Source organism: Microtus ochrogaster, chromosome 10 (genome assembly GCF_000317375.1).
Source record: "Microtus ochrogaster isolate Prairie Vole_2 chromosome 10, MicOch1.0, whole genome shotgun sequence".
Classification (NCBI taxonomy): domain Eukaryota; kingdom Metazoa; phylum Chordata; class Mammalia; order Rodentia; family Cricetidae; genus Microtus; species Microtus ochrogaster.
This window is the reverse complement of record NC_022016.1, coordinates 68754376-68777414: the sequence shown is the minus strand read 5'-3', so window position 1 is coordinate 68777414 and position 23039 is coordinate 68754376. Positions and strand designations below refer to the sequence as shown.

Here is a 23039-nt window from a genome sequence, read left to right as displayed (position 1 = left end):
TCAGCAGAATGTTCCCAGGTCACAGCAAAGTGCTGGGGTGTCGGGAGAGACAGTCTGTGGTGCTGTTGGTGGGAGGCACTGGTGGTACGACTGGAGGACAGCAGCTGGTTTCCTGCCTGTAGACCTTAAAAAGTTCCATGGAACCGAACCAAAGACCCGAATAGCAATCCACACACCTACGAACACCTGATTTTTGATAAAGAAGCAGAAAATATAAAATGGAAAAAAATCATATTTAACAAATGGTGCTGGCATAACTGGATATCAGCATGTAGAAGAATGAAAATAGATCCATATCTATCACCATGCACAAAACTCACGTCCAAATGGGTCAAAGACCTCAACATAAAGCTAACCACACTGAACCTCATAGAAGAGAAAGTGGGAAGTACACTTGAACTCATTGGCATAGGAGACCACTTCCTAAAAATAACCCCAGTAGCACAGACACTGAGAGACACAATTAGTAAATGGGACCTCCTGAAACTGAGAAACTGCTTCTGTAAAGCAAAGGACACAGTCAACAAGACAAAACGACAGCCTACAGAATGGGGAAAGATCTTTACTAACCCCACATCAGATAGAAGTCTGATCTCTAAAATATACAAAGAACTCAAGAAATCAGTCATCAAAAGAACAAATAATCCAATAAAAAATGGATTTTAGGAGTACAGGCCTAAACAGACATCTTTCAACAGAGGAATCTAAAATGACTAAAAGACACTGAGGAAATATTCAATATCCTTAGTCATCAGAGAAATGCAAATCAAAACAACTCTGAGATTCCATCTTTCACCTGTAAGAATGGCCAAGATCAAAAACACTGATGACAACTTATGTTGGAGAGGATGTGGGACAAAGGGAACACTCCTCCATTGCTGGTGGGAGTGCAAGCTGGTACAACCCCTTTGGATGTGGCGATTTCTCAGAAAATCAGGAAATAACCTTCCTCAGGACCCAGCAATACCACTTTAAGATGCTCAACCATACCACAAGGACATTTGCTCAACTATGTTCATAGCAATACCACTTTTAGTTATATACCCAAAGGTTGCTCAATTGTACTGCAAGGACATGTGCTCAGCTGTGTTCACAGCGGCATTGTTTGTCATAACCAGAACCTAGAAACAACCTAAGTGTCCCTCGACTGAAGAATGGATAAGGAAAATATGGTACATTTACACAATGGAGTACTACACAGCAGAAAAAAAATACATCTTGAAGTTTGTGGGCAAATGGATGGATCTAGAGAACATTATATTGAGTGAGGTAACCGAGACCCAGAAAGACAATTATCATATGTATTCACTTATAAGTGTCTTTTAGACATAAAGCAAAGAAAACCAGCCTACAATTCACAACCCGAGAGAACCTAGACAACAAAGAGGACCCTAAGAGAGACATACATGGATCTAATATACATGGGAAGTAGAAAGAGAAATGGGAGCATGGGGACCATGGGAGAAGGTTGAAGTGGAGGGGAAAGGAAAGGAGGGGAGCAGAGAAAAACGTATAACTCAATAAAAATCAATAACAAAAAAAGAAAGTTCTATGTCCAGGAAAGGTAGGCTTGTGCTGAATCACTGGAACACTGCTTTTCCCACTCCAGGGTGGCAGGGGTTGCTGTAGGTGTGGGCTGGAGGACAGCCAGAGTGGGCAGTTTAATGGCTTTGCTGCTCTTGTTTGTTTTAAGATAGGGTCTTGCTGTGCAGACCAGGTTGATCTCAAACTCACTTTGTAGTCTAGGCTGGTCTGGAATTTGTAATCCTCTGAGCCTCCTGGTGGCTGGATTGTAGGTCTACACAACCACACCTGGTTTAATGGCTTCCTTTAAAAGGTTTCTAATGAGATCAGAGTCCTGGGTGATGTTAGATGGAAAACTACTACTAGTAAAGAGCCAGAGGAAATGGGAGTAATGGTGACTGTGGAAAGAATAAGGTTCTCCAATCAAGAGCCCCACATTTGGATTCCCGTCACTCACACAGATTAGTCCAACACAACTCAGATTGAAGTGCCAGTGGTTTTCTCTGTCACAAACCATGAAGATGCTTTGTGCATTCTGGGGCTCCTCCTTGGCTGGAACTGTATCCCATTACTGTAATCAGATGAGCAGAAATTACAGTCCACATGTAAGGCCTTCCTGAGAATGCGAGTCTGTTGGATGCTTTATTTGTTGTATTTAGCTTTTGCCAGTCTGTGAGATAAATGCTATTTTATCTCCCTCCTTCCACTAGGAATATTGAGATTCGGGGTTGCTAAGTAATTTGCCTGGGAAGCCAGATTCAAGTCCAAGTCAGTAGGATTCCAGCCTTTGTATTTAATCTTCAGCAGACTGTACTGCTGCATGGAACCAGGCCTCTGCTTATTCTGTGGCTCTTCCCTGCAGGTTCCCAGGACAGAGTACTCAAAATTATGAAGTTTTCTTTTCCTTTTCTCTGAGCTTTTCAACATTTTATCAGTACTTCGTGCTTCAGAAAGGTTTTGATTTCTCAAAAGAATTCATTGTGGGCTTAGTGGTAGTGGCACACGCCTTTAATCCCAGCACTTGGGAGGCAGAGGTAGGTGGATCTCTGTGAGTTTGAGGCCAACCTGGTATACAAAGTTTCAGGACAGGCTCCAATGCTACAGAGAAACCATGTCTTGAAAAACAAAACAAAAAACCAACCAAACAAACAAAAAACAAACAAAAAACCAATACAATACAATAAATAAAATGAAATAAATTCATTGTAGGTAAGATAGGACCTTTTTGATATGAAACTCAGTATGTAGAACAGGCTAGACTCTAACTCAAAGACTTTTGCCTCCAAAGTTCTAGGCTTAAAAAGCATGCACCATGGCACCTGGCAAGATCCTGTCTTTGGTGAAAATAATCAAGTACATGCATGCATTGTTTTATTTAGATTCTTATCTTTGATTTGAGCCATCACTTAGTCTTTTTGCTGCACAGTCTGCCAGTGTCTTTGTCTCAGACACTCACATTCTGATGCTGGCATTCTAGAGCATTAGAACTGTGTAGTTCAGTTTCTGTTTTGCTCTCTCTCTAAAATTTAATCATTTGTTTATCCCTTACATAAACACCAATACTTCAGGAGCTGTTTGGATCATCATGTAGAAATTTGAGTTGGCTATGTTCTGACTCACAAGCTGTTTTGTTTGTTTTACTTGCCCATCAGTCAGAAACTATCAGAGGTGCTTACTACTTACAGAAGACTATAATAAAGAATTTGAGAAATCTGTAGAACTTTTCTTATTTCTCCCCTGCATAAACCAGCACCTACAGACTTGGGCCACATAGTAACCTTTTCTCACTGAATAAAGGCTATTTTTTTTTTAAAATCGTTGCCAGTATAATAAGGGGGAAAGAGCTCACTGCTTTCACCCAGACACTATGGGTTGTTCTTCTTTATTGTTCCTGTTTTCTAAGCTATTTAACATTTACTTGAAAGGCCCTGTGAAGTGTGTCTTTTAAAGGCTGTTTCATGATTCCTGCTGGTCTGTGTTGCTGGTACCGAAGACTTTGTTGTGTAATAAGAAACTTGACTTGGTTTCCAAAACCAAAGTCTTTTGTGGGACTCCTAACAGTGGGAACAGTTAAGAGTCTCTGACTCTTTTACAGGCTTTTGGGACCCTACTCCTCATACTAGGTCACTCTGTCCAGCGTTAATACATGTGGAGGTGCTTAGTCTTACTGCAATTGATATGCCATGTTTTGTTGATATTCATGGGAGACCTGCCCTTTCCTAAACAGAAATGGAGGAGGAGCAGATTGGGGGGGGGTGGGTGGGAACAGAGTAGAGGGGGTAGAGGAGCAGCAGAGGGAGGGGAAACTGGGACCAGGATGTAAAATTAATATGTAAATAAATGTATTAAAAATAAACATCTTTAAGTACTGTAAAGGGTTATACAGTAACTTCCATGGAAAGAACCTAGGCCTAGTGGAACTAGTAAAATCTCTTCTCTTTTAAAGGACTCTGAGTCTATGACCGTTTCCAGGTTTGGGGCAAGGTTCTTTGTGTTTGAAAGCAGAGTTCCTCATCAGGATTTTTTGTCCTTGATAAAGGCATGAAGCCGTGTTCTTAGCAAGTTTGCCCATGCCTGGTGTGAGAAGGAATAGTATAGGTTTTCACTCCAGGACCTTTGCACATGCTGATGCATTTGCTCACACTGTTTGCAACTGTTGGCATTTGTACCTTCCTCCCTCTCACTCCCTATGTATCTATTCCATCTCAGGTCTGGGTGACTGCCTTCCTAAGCCCTGTCTATCACACTTCCCAGTCTATACTGTCAGTCTCGGTTTCTCTTCCTGGTTCTGCTGTTTCTGCAGGTTATAAGCTTTATGTGAGCAGGGACCACCTTGCTCTTTTCCTCAGCTAGTTCCTTTTGTAATGTGGAGAGCCAGGCAAAGTGAATGGGAAACATCTAAACATGGCTTTTGAGTTCCACTTCTGCACAAAGCGCAGCATTATTATTTAGTTATTTTCTAATGACTGTTGTCATGAGATTGTGTGTCTACTCATAGGCAGTTTCTATATATTCTTATTTATTTTAAATTGAAGGCAAAATGATTTGTTATCTGAGTATTTTTTTAAGGTATTTGTATCCCAGTTGCCAAACCAAAGTTGTCACATCAAAATTCATACTTATATTTCCTGCCTGGCCTATTGTTATTCTTTTTACAAATGTTTTAAGAACATTTTCCGTGTATTTAATATATTTGCTTGAGTGCATATTTGAGCATTGTGTATTTCCCTTGGATCTCAGAAAAGGGTGTCAGGTCCCCAGGAACTGGAGTTAGGGATGCTTCTATGACACATGTGGGTGATGAGAACTGCAAGAACAGATCCTCCTGACCACTGAACTATCTCTCCAGCTCCCACCATTATTACGTTACTCCAGTCTCAACCATTGCAGAAAGGTTTTCTCTCTTACTATTTCTAGCCTGTCACCAAATGAGTGAGAGGAACTTAAGAGGTCCGGTGGTACTCTTGCTTTTGAGTTTTTATTCATGCTGTCTCCCATAGTAATGATGTAAGATGATGGGGACGGCTGCTAGCCCATTTCACCTCTTGCTTCCTAGTTCATCTCTGCTGTCATGTACTGTTCAGGGCTGTACTTTTCTTCAAGAAGATTCTGATAAAATGTGTTCAATAATAAAGAGAGGCCAAATGTGAATCCATAAGTAGGTAACTGCTTGTTGCCAAAACCACTTTGTAGGGATGAACACCTTTGGGCATCTGAACTGTCAGTCATAGAGTCAGGAGAGAGGTATTGATAGCTGCTCTTAGGACAGGATACTCTACATCAGGCAGCAAAACTTTTGGCTGCTTTTCTTGGAACAATGAAACATCTTTGATTTTTATACCCTATATGTTGTCTTTGCCTTCTTAATGTCTCTTTCAATGTTAATGTTCCTATTCTTTCCCTCCAAATGCATTTTCCTTCCTATGTAGGTTTTGCTGTTTCCTTAATGAAAGTATCCTCTTATTTTCAAACGTAATTATCTCTGAGTTGATTGATTGATTTTTTTTTTTTTTTGTCTCTAGATCAGCTCCGAATGGGCTTTGGAAAGTAAAGAAGAAAATCCAGTTTGCTTTTCGGGGACATTGGACAACCGAATAAATGCAGGTATACACATTTACCTTCTGGTTATTTTCTTTTGAGTCAGGGCCTCACTTTGTGGCCCAGACTGGTTATGAACTTGAGATCCTCCTGCCTCAGCCTACCCAGTGTTGGGATTATGTGTGCACAATTGCACTAAACTGTGATCTTCAGACTATAGGACTGTCTATACTCTGTCCTCCAATTACAAAAAGGAAATCTGTATATTATTCATTCACAGTATTGTATATGCTGGCTTAAACAGTCCCTGCACACCAAAAGCTCCAGGAAGTAAAGTTAAAGTTCTCTGTAACCTCTCCTGGATAGCCACTACTGTTAACAGTTTATTTTCTGTTTTTCTGGGTGCATTACCCAGAGAACCCTAATGAACCTGTTAGATTCTTTCACTTTGGGTCATGTAGCTGGGTGTCTACATTTTCAGCAGCTGAGGAGACACCTTGTACAGTGGCCCTCTCCTGTCAGAAGTTGTCAGTGGGCCATGTCTTGTAAATAAATGGACAGTTTTGTGTGGGTACTTAATTGTTTCTTTAGAATTAAGGAGCAACTGTCTTTGAATTTTTCCTCTTTTGTGTCTGCAAAGAGTCTCTAAGGCAAAGGTTTTCTTGTTTGTTTTGTCTCACGTTGTGAAGCAGACTTAGAATATTGTTGGTTTCTATCTTGGTTTTTCAATGTGATTATGTTAGGGTCTAAGTGCTGGGCCTTTGTCTGCTTATCTGAAGTGCAAGGTGAGCCATTAGCTTCATCTTTCAGCCTGATTTCTAGTAGATTCTGGTTTTTAAATTTATTTTAGATATTATAAATTAAAATTGAATGCCTTTGATTTGTAACAGTGAGACCTATTTAAATTTTCTTACTTCCTATTATCATGACAGCTAATAGACCGAATAAATGGATTTGGTGCTGAGGGTTTTTCCTGTTTGGGACATCCTTGTATCCTCTCCCAAGTGCCCACTGTATGCAAATCTCTGTGCTTCTTACTGGGCATACAAAGACGAGTACATCTCTGTGCTCAGGGAACTCACAGCAGACAGATGCATGCATACGGTGACGATAATACCTTGTGACTAGTGTGGTAAGTTTAGTAACACAGGCGAGATGGCCTCCAGCATAAGGGTACAACTGGATTCAGTGAAGGCTTCTTGGAGGAAGTGCTAGTCTGGACTAGTTCTGAAGAAGACTGAACTTTGCCATGAAAGCTAAGAGGTGAGTATGTTTCAGTGGAGGAGTCAGCATACGTGAAGACCTCACAGGGAGTGGAATGGGTGGGGTGGGGAGACAGGGATACCCAGTGGCCTGAGTTTTAAGCAGCTAGAACGGAGAGGAGAGGAGTTGATGGGACCAGTTAACCAGATAAAGAGCTGTTTCAGTTTGAGACTAGTCTGCAGATAATGGGCAGCTAGTGGAGGATCTGATCTCTCTTGCAGAGATAATACTTGGAAACTCAAGCAAAGCTTAGATTGGCAGGCAGGAAGGAAATAGTTTGAGGACAGGAAAATGGTTGGGAGGTCATTGGTGTTGGGCAAGGGCTAAAGGATATGTGGGGTTCCCCTTGGTCTTTTTCTCCTTTGGCCTTGCCCTGGGCTCAGTGCCTGGGACTCCTTTGGTCCTGCACCACTTGTTTTGAAGGCTCTGTGAGTGATTTTCTTGGCAAAGAATTTATTCGTGTGTCTTGCCCTGTGTGAGATATCTGTCCTCCTGCTTCCCTCAGGTGATAGGGACCTGTCCCCTATCTTTCATGGCCTTCCATGTGATTTTTTTTTCAATAAACACATTTTCTTCAACAAATACCAAGAGTTCACATACAATTTTCATATGTAAGGATAAAGCTTACTTCCATGTGATTTATAAGAGTACATAGTAGTAGTCACTTCGTTTACCCGGCCTCAGATGAGCACAGATTCAGCATGGCCCATGTTCTCACCAAGCTTTCTGTTCTGTAGGGATAGACATGAAATGGAAAGACTATGATTCTTTCTGTAGGTTATTTAGAAGTTCTGTGATCTCAGCAGGGGCAGCAATATTCTAATTAATCATCAGTCTTTAATACTATTGACTCCAAATGAGAGCTTAGTTTTTAGCTACAACTAGTATGCTAATAGAGAAAACATCCAAATCATGTCTAAGATTATTCTGTTTGTTGTGAATATAGTCTGATTGCTTAGTTATCATGCATAATTTATCATTTCTGTTGTTTCATCTCTTGTAATCCCTGACCTACTTGGTATTCAGGATGGAAAAGGGTAGCAGTTCTCGTCCAACACCACAGATACCTGCTTGCTTTCCTTCATAGCGAACAGCACATGGAATGACTCCATCGTCTTCCTTTCCTCCCCTACAGTATCTAAATATAAAAGAGGACTGCAATGCCATGGCGTTCTGTGCTAAAATGAGGAGCTTCAAGAAGACTGAGGTGAAGCAGGTGGTCCCTGAGCCAGGAGTGGAAGTGACCTTCTATCTGTTGGATAGGGAGCCACTCCGCCTGGGCAATGGAGAGTACACCGCGGAGGAGCTGTGCATCAGGGCTGCCCAGGAGTGCAGTGAGTACTGGCTGCAGGGCTGGGAGGCTGCAGTGCTACACTATCCAGAAGCACATGTGGACTTTTATTTCTGCTGAGAACAAGGTGTGCTTTCTGGAAGTCAGGGTTCTGCCTTATTTCCTAATCTTGGATTTTACTTCTCACTGAGACATGAAATATTCCTTGTTTATCATTAATGAGCTAGCTATAGAATACCAAGGAATGACCCTAACCTTCAGTGAGGCTCAGTCTTGGGGGCAGGCTCATTCGATAGTTTAGGCTGTTCTAGAACTCAGGACATAGCCCAGGCTGGCTTCAAAGCTGTATTTCTTCTGACATCCAAGTGGTTGCTGGAATCACAGGCATTTAACCATCACTTCCAACTAAAGCTCAATTATCTTTTCTTCAACATCTCTGTAATTTGAATAACATCAGCACTAGTTGAGGTGCTGTGTAAAGCACCCAGTGCAAATGTGGAAGTAAAAGCAGTAATACTGTTCCCTAATGTAGTTGTGATTATTCTGACTCCTTAAATTCAAAGCCTATCATTCTGCTATCTGGGTCTGTTCTCCCATGGGTGCTGTTGAACTGAGAATCTTAGGGTTGCCCTGTGGCTTGGACATACTAGGTTGTGAAAAGGATAGTAAGGCTATTCATCTCTTTATAAAAGTAAGATTTATTTACAAAAATACATATATATGAAAATGCCATGGTGAGGCCCTTGTATACTAACGTGAAACTTAATAAATTTTGTTTTACTTAGAGCTAACCTGTTACCTTGCTAGGGTAAGAAAGAAGAACACCTAACAAAATATTCTCCATTCATAATCTTTCTAACATGGAGATGCATAGTGTTTGCCTACCTAATTTTAGATGGAAAGTGAGACCATAAAACTATAGAAACAGCCACGTATCTCACCCACTTAATTTACTGACACTCACTGGAATAAGCACTTAAAACAGGTAGATTTTATAGTTGTAAATTGTATTCCAATAAAGCTGCTTAGAAAGGATTGTAGTAACTCTATTTATGGTGATGAAGTAACTTGCAGTGATATTGTAGAGCCTGGTCCATTCCATACCTGTGCCCTTTGCTTTGAGAGCAACATTGTGGGGATGTTGTAGCTAGTTTAAGATCTTGTTAGTAATGCAGCTTGTCTAGAGGCCCATTTACTTCCCAGTACACATTTCTGTCTAAAGGGCTTTATACACCAGAACACCAACAAAAGGGGAAAGGCTTATTCGATGGGAAAGAATATGTTGGCTCTTGTTTCCAAAGGAAGATGTGCTTGGAAGTAACTAAAGGAAAGACTTTCCTCTTTGTTTCTTTTTTCTTTCTTTTTTTTTTTTACATTTGTGTGTGTGTGTGTGTGTGTGCGCGCGCGCACGCACACGCACACACACACATTCACATGAGCTCACATGTGGAGATCAGAATATAACTTGCAAGAGTTGGTTCTCTCCTTCGACCATGTGGGTTCCAGGGATTGAACTAAGGTCATCTGGCTTGGTGGCAAGTGACTTTACCTGCTGAGCTATCTTTCTAGTCCATACCTTTTTTTCTTTTTTTTTTAAGTGATGGAAGAGGACTTTGAGATGCCCAAGAGCCTATAACTTCTCAACCCAGGGTCCACACTGGAAAGAGGCTGTTGTGAGGGTCAGGAAGGCCTTGGTAATGCCACTGTTGTTTCAGGAGAAGCACTCTTTTTATGAGGGCAGGAGTGGAGATGTTAATTTAACTTTAGCATTTCTTAACTTGAGATCTGGCTAGAACTGAAGATAACAGTGGTAACTGGGCACTGGCACTCATATTCCTTCATTTTTCTGTTTGGATACATGTATGTGCTATCTCCTGATGGGTTCAGAAACAAGGCACTTCCTAATCTGACTTTCTCACTGTGCTGGCTGTCTTTAAAAGAGCAAGTAATGGAGTGGGAAGGCACAGCACTATTTTTGCCAGCTTTTTAAGGGATCTTCTTGCTAGTTAATGCTAATAAATACATTTATGATATTGTAAAGAGTACTTAAGTATATTAAATTATTGATGATAATACATTTTAATCACTGACAAGATCACTTTGTTTATCCTAATATGTGGTTTTTATGGTAGCCCAGAACTTATTTATGTATATGATGTGTAATCACGGTGTCAGAATTGTGAAAACAGATTATAGGACGCAGATTGACGGATTCCTGCATTTCTCAGATGTTTCTTCCTTGCTGTGATTTAAAAACATGCACATTAGGTAGAATCTGTGTAACTCTGAGATGGCCCCTTTTATTTATTTTAATCAGAATTTGGTAAGACCCTTTTAATGAGTAATGTCACCAAATTTTATTTTTAAATTGCTTTAATTTGGTTGGCGAGTAGCCACAGTACATGCTCCTGAGGAACTGTGGTTCTTGATTAGTATGATGAAAAATCCCTAAGTGGATATAGTTGAGAGTTACGTCTGCCCTGAGAGGATGAGGTGGCCTAGATTGTTTCTGGATGAGAGAATTCCTTATCTTTGCATATGCTGGTCTCTGGAGAAAGGTGACCAATGTATGTGCCTACATCTTTCTGGTGTGCTTTCTCCCCAGACATTTCTCCTCTCTGTCACAACCTGTTCGCCCTGTATGACGAGAGCGCCAAGCTCTGGTATGCTCCGAACCGCAACATCACTGTGGATGACAAGATGTCTCTCCGGCTTCATTACCGCATGAGGTACAGTACACAGAGCTGGTGCCAGTGGGTGCCTAGGCTAGTGTTTGGCCAGAAGCCCTGAGTCACTTAGCCATTATAGTTTGTAACTTTTGTATTTGCTTGGTATGAGAGGGACATCTTCCATGTTGGAGTGATTTAAGGTGAATTTGATCACCTCTGCCACATTGTCTAAAGTGTATAGAATCCAAGCCCTCTAGGAAAGTGTTTCACATGGTGAAACATGGTTGTAAGTTTAACATAGTGGGTTATAACCAGAGCTTGAAAAAAAATAGAGGGAAAGAAATAAGAAATAGATATATTCTTAAGCGCATTGACTAAAACTTGTGAGGTATGTAATATATACACACAGTAAGAAAAGTTATAAAATATACTTCCTACTAAAGGTTGTGGCTAAGAAACATTCTGTATACCACCTGAGGAGGTGACAGAAATAAACTCCCAGTGTTACTCTCCGGGAGCCATGCTATTGTCCTCTTGAGGACTCTTGACTCTCGTTGGTTTTATGCTTTTTGTTCTGATGAATTTCGTTTTACTTTTTCCCAAGCCATGAATTTTGTTAAATGTCCCAAGGTCATATAGGCCATCGGTGCCTTTGTTAGTGCAGACTGTTTCCTTTGTCAGTGTATCCAGGAGCCATTGTGGATCTGAAAGTGTTTTAGATAGCAGTGAAGCACAAGTTAACCATGGTTAGCCTGGGCCATTTTTGAAAAGGATCTTGATTTGTATCCATCTGGTTAAATCAGTAGATTAGCTCAGATGCTAAGAAAATATCAAGCCATGCTGGAAGCACCTTCTAGAATCTTAGGAACCTCTATAATACCCCAGCTGCTACCTCCTTTGCATTTTGGTTGTGAGGTACCATTCCAGTCTGGGAGGCTGAATTCTCTTCTTCTGGTGCTCACCTAAGTTCTCTCACCTTGTGGGAGAGCTCTGTACCTCTTACCTCTGATTTAGGGTACTCTTTAGTCCTTCCAGCTGAGCCTTCTCACTGTACTTTGATTTGTTTTTCTCACTCTGATCTTACTTCCCACAGCCAGGAGTCTGGTTCTGTGATCAAAACTGGAGATAGACCTTGAGCTGGAGGTCTAGACAGGAACATGTTCTTTAGTTCTGATTCTTTCCTGGTAGGCATCCAGACTTAGGTCAGAGTCCAGTATGGCAATATGTGGCATTTTCAAAAAACCTGAGCTTACCTGACTATACTCTTCCCATTTTTCCATTGGGAAGACAGGTTGCATTTACCTGTCCCCTTTGTGTTAGCTGCCAGGAAGTGCACAGGGCTTCAGTTCTGTTACCTCAACTTTATACCTGCCAGTGTGCTTCAACAGGATGTTGCCTTGTTACCACAGTCTCTTTGAAGTTGGAAAAAAGATACCACCCTAAATTCAAACATTTGCATTAGAACAGTCTACAAAGAGCTTGACCACTGGTGATCTAACCACTGAAGAAGATGCAGCAAGAAACAAGTGCTGGCGACTGTTTAAGTGACATCCTGGCTCTATTTTAAGAAATATTCTTGCGCAGTAATTGTGGTTTTCTGTTTTTACTTAATGATTTGATAGTTATTTATGATTTGTGTTAATATAAGGCGTTCGTATTCTTTGTTTTCAAAAAACCCTTATAAGTGAAAATCATTGACTTCAATAAAATTCTGTAGATACTTAAACTTTCATTAGGTGGTGTTTAAAAGTAAACTTAGAATGTGTAGTCATCTCTAGTATTGTTTCTTAGGAACTTTTTTTTTCTTGAGACAGAGTTTCTCTGTGTAGCTCTGACTGTCCTGGAACTCACTTTGTAGTGTAGGCTGGTCTTGAACTCAGAGGTCTTCCTGCCTCTGCCTCCCAAGTGCTGGGATTAAAGGTTGTGCCACCACCATCTGGCAAGGAACTTTCAAGGTGTATCTGGCTAATCATTCTGAAGAGGAGCATGGGCTATAAGAACACTGCACTTATTCCCCACCCTGTTTTAACTGTTACTGTATTATCGGGATTTATGTATGATAAGTTCAGTAAGTTGCTTGGTAATTTTTTTTATTTTACAGTAAATTAATAATTTTGGGAATTTTGTAGTTATATTGGAGTTGGCCCAGTCAGTAAAATGCTTGTGAGGGCCTGGGTTTGTATCCCCACCCAGCACATACATAAAAAACCAGGCATAGTGACATGTTCTTGTTTCTAGTCTTATTAGTAATTAGAAAGTTGTTAATATTGGTAATCATCTTTTATTTTTAAGTATGGAACACTCCACAGATTTTAATGCCATGCCTGCACTAGGTCTATGCTAATATTCTCTGTATTGTTCCAGTTTTAGTATTTGTGCTGATAAATTGAGCACCACTGTATTTTTCCCCAGTGGTATCTTGCCAAATTGCCTAGGCTAGCCTTGAATTTGCAGTCTTCCTGCAGAAGCCTCCCAAATACTGGAATTGTGAGCATACCTTGCTTACCAATTTAAAATGTTTGGTCCTAGATGAAGGGTTGGATTGGTTCACAGAGTATCTGTCCTCAGTGCTCCTCTCCGGAAGCTTGCAGGGAATCTTCCATGTTGAACATAATGCTTGTGGTTCTGTCATGGTTTTATCTACCACTGGGCAGAATTTACCTGGCCCGTATGCTTCTTAGTTGGAGCCTGGGTTGCACCTTGTAGCAGGCCAGGTGATTCACTCCTTACTTGGTGCTTATGGAAGTGTGGTGCCTCACTGACTCCTCTCTGCTGTGCCCTGTCCCTCCTGTGAAGAGTACAGTGAGGCCTGGGCCCACAGAAGCAATCACCACTGCATTGGCGGGTCCTTCTATGTGTGCTCTTACTGTAACAAAAATCTGGTGTCCTAGAACATATATGGAAACCAAGGGGATAATCTCTCATCTGCTTTGGTGACCTGGTGTAGTTTGTGCAGATTGTGGTTTTTTTCTGTATGCAACACTAAAGCTCAGTCTTCCAGTTCCTTTCATGATCTACAGAGATTATGAGCTGTGCACAACCACCAAAAACTAGAAAATACTGATGTTTACCTTTAAAGTAATGTGTCTATCCTTTCCATGTTGATTTCTACTCCTTGAGTTTGTTCATCATTTGCTGTTTATCTGTCAAGCACATATATAGCACCTGCTATAGTATAGATTCTGGGGACTTGGTACTGAGCAAGACAGTTGTGGCCTCTGCTGCCAGGGAGCTCTCACTTTGTCCATACTGTTTCTAGATGTACCTGCTTGTTTCTTGGCCTTGTTCTTGCAGAACCATCTTGTCTCCTCCATGTACCTGTTGGTAGTCTGTGTTCTAGAGCCAGGAATGCTTAACCTGTAGCCTGCAGGTTGTGTGCATTCCAGGAAAACTTTTTATTCTGGGCAAGTTACCTATTAAACATGGGATTAACTGCTCACAGTATCATCAGGGGTCCATGAAATGTTTGCATTTTATTGAATCACAAATAACTGAGTTGTAAAACGTAGCTCTTAGCAGATATTTATAGAGGAAAAGAGAAGTATGTGGGGACTATGAAAGCTGCAGTGTAGTTCTGCTTATGACATGTGTTCCACTTCCTGTTGTTTTGTATTATTGTGGGGCAGGGAACTCCCAGAGGGCAGAGACTATGCCTGAGAGCCCTCTGTATCCTGTTCTGCCCCCCCCCCCCTTTTTTTGGTCTGACTCTAAGAGGAGCTCTCTAGGGTGGGAGTTTTTGCTTCTCAGTAACATGGTTTTCTATAAACTTATTGGCCTATTTGAGAGAGCCCTAAACAGCTGAGTTTGTAGCCTGGAAACAGCTGGGCAAGAGTAGCTCAGCCACTCTCCCACAGCTCAGAAGTGTTTCCCCAACAGGTGACAGGCCAAAGTGGTAGTGAGTCAGGCTTGGAGTGTTAGGTCACTGTGCTCCAGTAACTTCAGTTTTCCTCCTCTGCACAAGGAAGCAATGAAGCCTCCCTAGGGGTATTGTTCTGAAGATTAGGTGGTATAGAGGTACAAAGTGCTGCTCACTTCCGTCCTGTTACCACAGCTGCTGTTTTTGTATTTCTCTTTTGAAGCCTTGCTCATTGTAAAAGACATCCCCAATTTAATAACAGCCATCTGGGACCTAAGAAAGACTACCATGTTAGTTCGATTGTAGATAGACAGAACTTGATTTCAGAAATGGTACGACCAACAATGGAAAGGTCTTAGGTTGAGGCAGGACAGCCAAGCAGGACTAGAGCTGTGGGGTAGCAGCTAGTTGTGGCCATCAAGTGTGTTTACCTAGGGAGGTGTATTAGGTTTAGCGGGTGTAAGAAGAGCTGTCCTGTGATTACCAAGACATTCTCCTCCTGACCCAGAGGAGGTGTTGGAAGTGCACTGTGGCAGTGCACTTGGAAGAGTAAGAACGGTTTTGGCTCAGGGTGATGAGGGTTCTAGATGCAAGCAAGGCTGTTTACATTTCAAGTTCCTCAGTTCAGCTTCAGTGTGGGCCACCCTGGGTAGACGCCTCTCTCAGGCCAGCAGTCCAGGGACTCTCCTGCCACAGTTGACATTGTTCTTACTGTCTTTTAGATTCTATTTTACAAACTGGCATGGAACCAATGACAATGAACAGTCTGTATGGCGACATTCTCCAAAGAAGCAAAAAAATGGATATGAGAAGAAAAAGGTTCCAGAAGCGACCCCACTCCTTGATGCCAGTTCACTGGAGTATTTGTTTGCGCAGGTAGGAAGCTTGAGCCAGGAGGCTTGCAGTTTGTGGGGAGAGTGAGGCCAGGTGGGGCTCAGATTCCCTGTGCAGCTGTACTTAGTGGCACTTTATGGCCTGTTCTGTGATATTCTTGCCCAGGTGATTGGGAAAGGCAGGTGACTGGGGAAGGTAGTATGTTAGCCAAGGAGCTGGCTCCCAGCTTTGGATTTTCCAGGCCAAGCACTTTTCTTTCCCCTGTGTTCTGTCACTTTGCTGGCCTTATATCAATTCATTTATGTAACATTATTTACTGAGTATATGAGTCTTGTTTGCTTCATGCAGTTATATTTGCCAAGACACTGGGTACTTGGATGATGTATACTCAAGCTAGACAAGAAACACTGAATTTGTAAATGATACATAGATACTGCATAAGAAATCATGGGAGCCAGGTATGGGATCTGACACCTGTAACTCCAGCACTTTAAAGACTCACATGTGAGTCTGAGGTTAGTCTGAGCTACTCAGTAAGAATCTGCCTTAAAGGAACAGACTTTAGTGTTAGACTATGGAGAGGATTGACTAGGAAGAACTCACGAAGAGAGGAAGACTGCCCTGCTTAAAGATGGTGTCATCCTTGCTTTAGAATCTCACCTTCAGGAAAATCAGCATCTCAGCATAGGGTTTGTTGAGTTAGTTGTGTAGAATGTTCACAGACAGTCACAGGCTCTCAGTTCTCTTCCCAAGATCTCAGGTTCAAATTTTTTCTGCTCTTCAAGCATTGTTAGCATAGATCCTTGTTATTTCTCAAAACTTTGTGGTACTGGCCAGTGACTTTTCTTTACCTGAAAGAAAAAAAAGTCCTATTGTGGACTGAGGGGGAACTTCAGCACCCCTACCCCCCAAAACAAAATAAAACAAAACATGAAACATGAAAGTGTCTCTCTTCCAGACCCACCTCACCCAGACAGAGTAGCTGGAATGTTCACCTTCCTGGGCGTGGGAGTACCTAGCAGAGAGTTGGTAGAGCTTTTATAGTGTTATGGGAAGGTGCCCTGGAGTCAGGATCAGGCTTTCTCTCAGCCCCCAGTTCCCATGCCGCTCTTCTGTTTGAATTTACTTTTTTGTAAGCACCTAATATTAGTGACTCCTCTTTTTCTTTTTCAGAATGGTCCCTCCATGAGGTCAGAAATATAGCTTCTCCACTCCTAAATCTCTAGTGCCTAGGAGAATGTCCTGCTCATGATTCGATTTCTCCCCTATCAGCACTCTAACAGGGCTGTTGTGAGGACTAAGGTAGTAAAGTAGTGCCTCACATGTCTAGCAGGGGGTTAGGAGTTAGTAAATGGGAGCTGTCCTGGCTCGCCATTGCACTGAACAAGGCTAGTTGTGGGTACTCGTTTTTAGTCTTGTTTTTAAAGTCCCCATTGGTTTGTGGAAGGCTACACTTTCCCCCCATCTGTGAGATGGTGTATTATGTTGTCACTTTTCTGTCCTGAAAATGCAAATAACACATGTGGAGCAAACTGATGGTTTGTGTTAATGATGTACTGTGGAGTGTGACTCCTTCCTCTTTCTGCAAACCCAGCTCCATACACACAGTCCCTATACTAGGCTGGCTAGTACATGTTTATGAAGTTAATGCTGTCAGCCCAGTGTCATTTGTCTTGGTCTGATTCAGTTCAGACCTAATGCCTATGTCTAGGCATTGTTTACATAGAAAGCCCCATGATAGGGCTTTGTGAATTCGTGGTCTTCACCAGCACCTTGACAAGCACTCAGTAAATCCTCGCTGAATGAATGAATGATGTAATCTAGGGAGAACATACTCTTAACTGCTTTGTGCCCCATTTCAGTGGACACAGCCTTGATATCAGAAACACTCTGATTCCTTTTCTTGCTGTGTGACATTTTGGCCATCTTGATCTTCTCCAGGTCAACATGGGTGGCTCCAAAAGCTTAGGTGGTGGCTCATTTTTTTCTCTTCTCTGCCCCTAAGGGACAGTATGATTTGATCAAATGCCTGGCTCCCATTCGGGACCCCAAGACAGAGCAGGATGGACATGACATTGAGAATGAGTGTCTGGGGATGGCTGTCCTGGCCATTTCACACTATGCCATGATGAAGAAAATGCAGTTGCCAGAACTCCCTAAAGACATCAGGTAAGCCTTCCTGCTAGCCCGAGTGGATAGTGGAGTCAGGTTACTGATTTGGCTCATTAGTTTTGAAGCAGGGCCTTGCTTCATCTAGTCCAAGCTGGCCTCAAACTCATGATCTTCCTACCTCAGCCTCCCAAGTACTGATATTACAGACATGTTCCACATCACCTAACTGTAATGTTATTTTACATGTGCTCATGCATCTTTCAACATGATTCAAATCTTTGGATATTTGTACAAAGTAGCATACTTAAAATTGTGGCCTAATTTTTTTTTTATGCTAGCAAGTAATCTCAGAAACATGAACTGGAGTGAAGTGTCCAGGCAGATTAGTGACCTGCATGCTCTCCATGCTTCCTATCTTTCCCATGGTGGCATTGCTGTCTGTCGGGGCTGCCTTTTATAGCCTGTACTCTGTGACCTGGGAGCTGGCACCTCTGATGTGAGGGATGGTCAGTTATTAGTTATAGAAAATTGTATTAAGATGTGGTTTGAGATTAATATTCAGTCTATGTAATTTCAGCCCATCTGTGAAATTGAATTGCCATTTCTCTCACCAGTGAGCCATGAAAGACAATCCCAGCTGGGTATGGTGGTACATGCCTTTAGTCCCAGCACTTGGGAGGCAAGGACAAAGGCATCTCTGTGAGTTTGAGGCCAGCCTAGTCTCTATAGCAAGTTCCATGGCAACCAAGGCTACATAGTGAGACACTGTCTCAAATAAAACTAGAACAACAACAAAAAGAACAATCCCAAGTTTTAAGAGCTTATTTGCAAGAAATATAGCTCAGTGCTAGAGTCTCTTGCCTAGCAGTGTGAGCCCCTAGGTTCATCCCAAGTACCATAAAAGAAGGGCTAATCTTCAACCGTACCCTTCCAATATGAAGGGATGGTTCTTTGTGGCTATATTGTTTATGATCGTAGCATACATCTCATGAGGTTTCTTTTGTTTCTATCTCTTTTTTCATTATTTATTTTTATTTTATGTACATTGGTATTTTGCCAGCATGTATGTCTGTGTGAGGGTGTTGTGTCCCATAGCAATGGAGTTACAGAAGTTGTGAGCCACTATGTGGGTGCTGGGAATTGAACCTGGGTCCTTTGGAAGAGCAGTGATAACCACTGAGCTGTAGGCGGAGACTGCTCTTTGATTTCTTGGCCACCCAGACCCAAAATAATCACACAGAAACTGTATTAATTAAAACACTGGTTTGTCTATTAGCTTAGGCTTCTTATTAACTAACTCTTTTTTTTATTTTTTTTAATTTATTTATTTATTAAAGATTTCTGTCTCTTCCCCGCCACCGCCTCCCATTTCCCTCCCCCCCTCCTCAGCCCGAAGAGCAATCAGGGATTAACTAACTCTTAAATCAACCCATTTCTATTATTCTGTGTATTGCCACAAGGCTTTGGCTTACTGGGTAAAGTTCTGGCATCTGTCTCCTTCAGCAGCTATATGGTATCTCTTTGACTCCCCCTACTTTTTCTCTATATCTCTGTTCTGATTCTGCCCTACCAATAGTACTAAAACATATTTACAACAGAAGGGAATCCCACATCACTGGCAGAGTTAACCACTGAGCCTTCTCTCCAGCCTGTGTCTATCTCTTTGTAATTGTTAACATCTGTGGTCCTTTGGGATTAGATCCTGTTTTTTCATTTGCCTGTACATACAAGGAAAGTCATAGAGGCATATTTATAATCATTCTTTGCTAACTTGTATGTATTTTTTTTTAATTTTCTCTTAGTTATAAGCGATATATTCCAGAAACGTTGAATAAATCCATCAGACAGAGGAACCTTCTTACCAGGATGAGAATAAATAATGTTTTCAAGGATTTCCTGAAGGAATTTAATAACAAGACCATCTGTGACAGCAGTGTGTCCACACATGACCTGAAGGTGAAATACCTGGCTACCTTGGAAACTTTGACAAAACATTATGGAGCTGAAATATTTGAGACTTCTATGCTACTGATTTCATCAGAAAATGAATTGAGTCGTTTCCATTCTAATGACAGTGGCAATGTTCTCTATGAAGTCATGGTGACTGGAAATCTTGGAATCCAGTGGCGGCAGAAACCAAATGTAAGTGGCTGTGGGTATCTGATAAAGAAGAAAAGATCCTGTGTCACTGGAGTGTGCTATTGAGCCTGTCAGAATCACCTGTTTGCATGACCTCACCACGTAGGCTAAATTGAATCAGCTGGGCTGGAGGCCATGTATTACTCATCCCTCACATCCTAACTGAGCCTTGGCAGGCTTTTGGCTTCACAAAATAGATAATTGCGTTTGTATTATGAAGCTTTATTGAGGTGTTTGTTTTGTTGTACTGGGTATTGATTGACTCAAGGTCCTGGAGCGTGCTACATACCCCTCCCCCACTTTTGCTTATTATCATTACAGTGCCAGAATCAAATCACATGTTTAGGCAAGTGCTCTACTGCTGAACTGTATCCAAAGCTGTTTGTCTTTGTCAAATGAGGCAATAACACAAGTTTAAACCTAAGGAAGACATGTTCAAATTCCAGCTCCACTCCCTATGGTTATATCGCTTTAGGGGAGTTATTGTACCCATATAGGTACATAGGACTCATCTGTTAAGTTGTTCCTTAGTACCTAGAGGCAGGTATTATCTCATGATTCTGTGCAGGCACTTAAATCTGTCGATGCTCATGTCTCATAGCTAATGATATAGTATTTTTATGCAACCTATACATTAGCCTTCTGTATACATTTATTATATCTAGATTGCCATAGAATACCTAATATTATGTAAATACTATGTAAATAGTTATATTGTACTCTTTATGAAATGGTGGCAAGAAAAGAGTGCATGTGGTTCAGACACAACATTATAGGTCTGACATTTTGACCATTGGCTGTTGAATCTGTGTACACAGAATTGGTGGATATAGAACCTTTGAAATCAGTGGGCTGACTGCAGTTACTGTTGTTGCGAGAACTAAACGGCATATGGGCACAGAACCTGATTGGTAATAACTGTTGACTGAATTGCTGTAACTATATAGTAATTACTACAAGTAATAATATTAAATGTAAGATTCATTTTTTCTCCCTGACTATTTTCTTGCTAAAATAACAATACCAAATTATGAAGGGCTTTCTGCATAGTAGTTAAAGTTTAGATAGGCATCTCATGAAGATTAAAAGTTGATATTTTATGGCTGGGGGAATGGTGACTCAGAGATGACTAGTTAAGTAACCAGAACAGACAGGAAGTTAATGTGGAATCTGTTCTTCAGAGCTCATGCTAGTCAACTAGATAAACCCATGCAGCTATATTCTTCGGTGCATCAGTTGTTGACATACGGACTCATACCATCTCTTGAAAAGCTTCACTATTACAAAGTCAAAACATAGGTGGCAGGAGGAACTTGGGTTTTTCCCATTCGTGTTTGGGAAAATCTGTTCTCTGCCTGTGCTGAAGCACACTCTCCGTCTGTGGTTGGTACATGCCCATTATGTCCCCTCCAGCATCAACATGCATGTTGTAGATTGGGTGATTATTGGAGAATGAAATCCAAGAGTCTCTGGTAGGGCTCCATCATTTGTTTATAAGCCAGTGGTTCTCAGAGCTGCTCTGACTTTAGGTACACTGACTTTCTCTTCCCTGGGCCTTGGCTTTTTACAAAATTGTTGGAAGCACTGACCTTTTACCAACAGAAAATGAGAAAGCCAACTAAATCGTGTCACTTTTGTTATCTTATCAGGTTGTTCCTGTTGAAAAGGAAAAAAATAAACTGAAGCGGAAAAAACTGGAACACAAACAGAAGAAGGATGAGGAGAAAAATAAACTCCGGGAAGATTGGAACAATTTTTCCTATTTCCCTGAAATCACCCACATTGTAATAAAGGAGTCTGTGGTCAGCATTAACAAGCAGGACAACAGAAACATGGTAAGCCTACTTAGGAGCTGCTCAGTCTAGATGTGATGATGAGAGAGAGACACACACACACTGCTGAGGATGTTCTGTAACGCATGATTTCCAGACTTCCATCCCCACTTAAAGGTTCCTTTTAAACCAGAAGTCCCATTGCTAGGGTCTGTCAGTGTCTGCTTCAGAGTTATGCTGGCACATCCCAGTACTGTGCTTAGTTCTTGCAAATGCCCACCTGCTTTAGTGTTTTTAACCACCTAAAGGTATCTCAATGTCAACATTTAGTTAATAAAAATAAGTGAACAGCGGACCAGAGAGATGGCTCAGCTGTTAAGAGCAATTGCTATTCTTTTAAAAGACCCTAGTTTGGACGGCAGCATTCATGTCCTGTGATTCAAAACCAGCTCTAGAAAATCTGATGTTTTTTTCTGGTCTCATGAACACTGGCACATGAACACTTAAGGCACATGCAAACACACACACAAATGTGGCTATGAAAGAAAAGGAGTTAAATTAGCCCTTTATTTATTGTACCATGTTGGTGTGACATACAAAGATGCATGGAGGTCTCTCCTAGACAAAAGCCTGCTGTGTGGTGACCCTGTCCCAGGACTGGTACCTGAATTCTTCTCTTAGATTGCTTCTGCCAATCTAATGCCTCCTAGTCTCCACCTCCCAAAAGTCTCTTAAGAGCCTGATCCACAGCACAACCAGACCAACATTCTCAAACCCAGGAAATACCAATTTCCCACCTTCTCAGCACACTGGACAAGGATCAGTACGGGGTAAGGAGAGGGGCGTCCACAAGGACCAAGGTCCCTACTTGCCTGGCTCATACACTAGACCTCACAGGAGAGCTGGATCCAACACCTGGCCTCTTCCCTTTATTCTGTTTTCTGGTCTTTCTGCTGTATGGGCCACTCTTGTGTGTTGTAGGTCTGTTCCTAAAGTTTATTACTGTAGACTCCCACTTATCTCATAATGTAAACTATAAATTAATCTCTAGTTTTAAAAGAAAAAGATGGAGGCTGCAAGTCTGCTCCTTTGCTGAGCTGGGTGGGTCATCTGAGATGAAATAGTTGGAAGCCACACTTGACACATGATTAGACTTCAGGCAAGTGGCAGGCCACAGAACAGCCCCATCAGGGTGTCAGGCACACCCAGGGACTCTGGGACAGCAGGGAGAATGTCACCTCTTTTGAGGACACAGCCTAGACAAGCAGCACAGTTTGGCAGGGAAAGTGGTAACTCTGCCAGATAAACATGTTTTTGTTGTGGGAAGTCACCCCTGATAACACCTATTGAGGACAGGCTAGTGTGACAGGCTCACTTACAAAGTGAAGGGCGTCAGCACCAGGGAAATACCTTGATTTGTCTAAACAATGTCAGAAAGATAATGCACCACTCAAAGGTAGAGCATGGTGAGCTCAGGATACACAGAGTCACATTCTCATCTCTAGAAGCTGCCTTTCTGACAGCCTTCTGGAAAGCAGTTT

General features: G+C 41.7%; 2 protein-coding genes and 1 non-coding gene across 4 annotated transcripts in view; 1 reads left to right on the top strand and 2 right to left on the bottom strand.

Moving 5' to 3' along the window:
* The window catches only part of Jak1 (Janus kinase 1), a 115108-nt gene that overhangs the window by 65448 nt on the left and 26621 nt on the right, over nt 1-23039 (top strand). For both annotated transcript variants that reach the window (XM_005353464.2, XM_026781827.1), the window contains 7 exons: nt 5547-5628; nt 7961-8159; nt 10722-10845; nt 15364-15517; nt 17481-17644; nt 19390-19729; nt 21376-21561. In XM_005353464.2, coding sequence (XP_005353521.1) covers nt 5623-5628; nt 7961-8159; nt 10722-10845; nt 15364-15517; nt 17481-17644; nt 19390-19729; nt 21376-21561 — 1173 coding nt within the window. In that variant the 5' untranslated portion in view covers nt 5547-5622. The remainder of the gene's footprint in view (nt 1-5546; nt 5629-7960; nt 8160-10721; nt 10846-15363; nt 15518-17480; nt 17645-19389; nt 19730-21375; nt 21562-23039) is intronic.
* On the bottom strand, nt 13073-13179 carry LOC113456701. Its single transcript, XR_003377456.1, has one exon. It is a non-coding gene; the product is annotated as a U6 spliceosomal RNA (small nuclear RNA).
* The window catches only part of Raver2 (ribonucleoprotein, PTB binding 2), a 116592-nt gene continuing 109834 nt past the window's right edge, over nt 16282-23039 (bottom strand). The window contains exon 13 of the transcript XR_003377389.1: nt 16282-16326. The gene's annotated coding sequence lies outside the window, so the exon portion shown is untranslated. The remainder of the gene's footprint in view (nt 16327-23039) is intronic.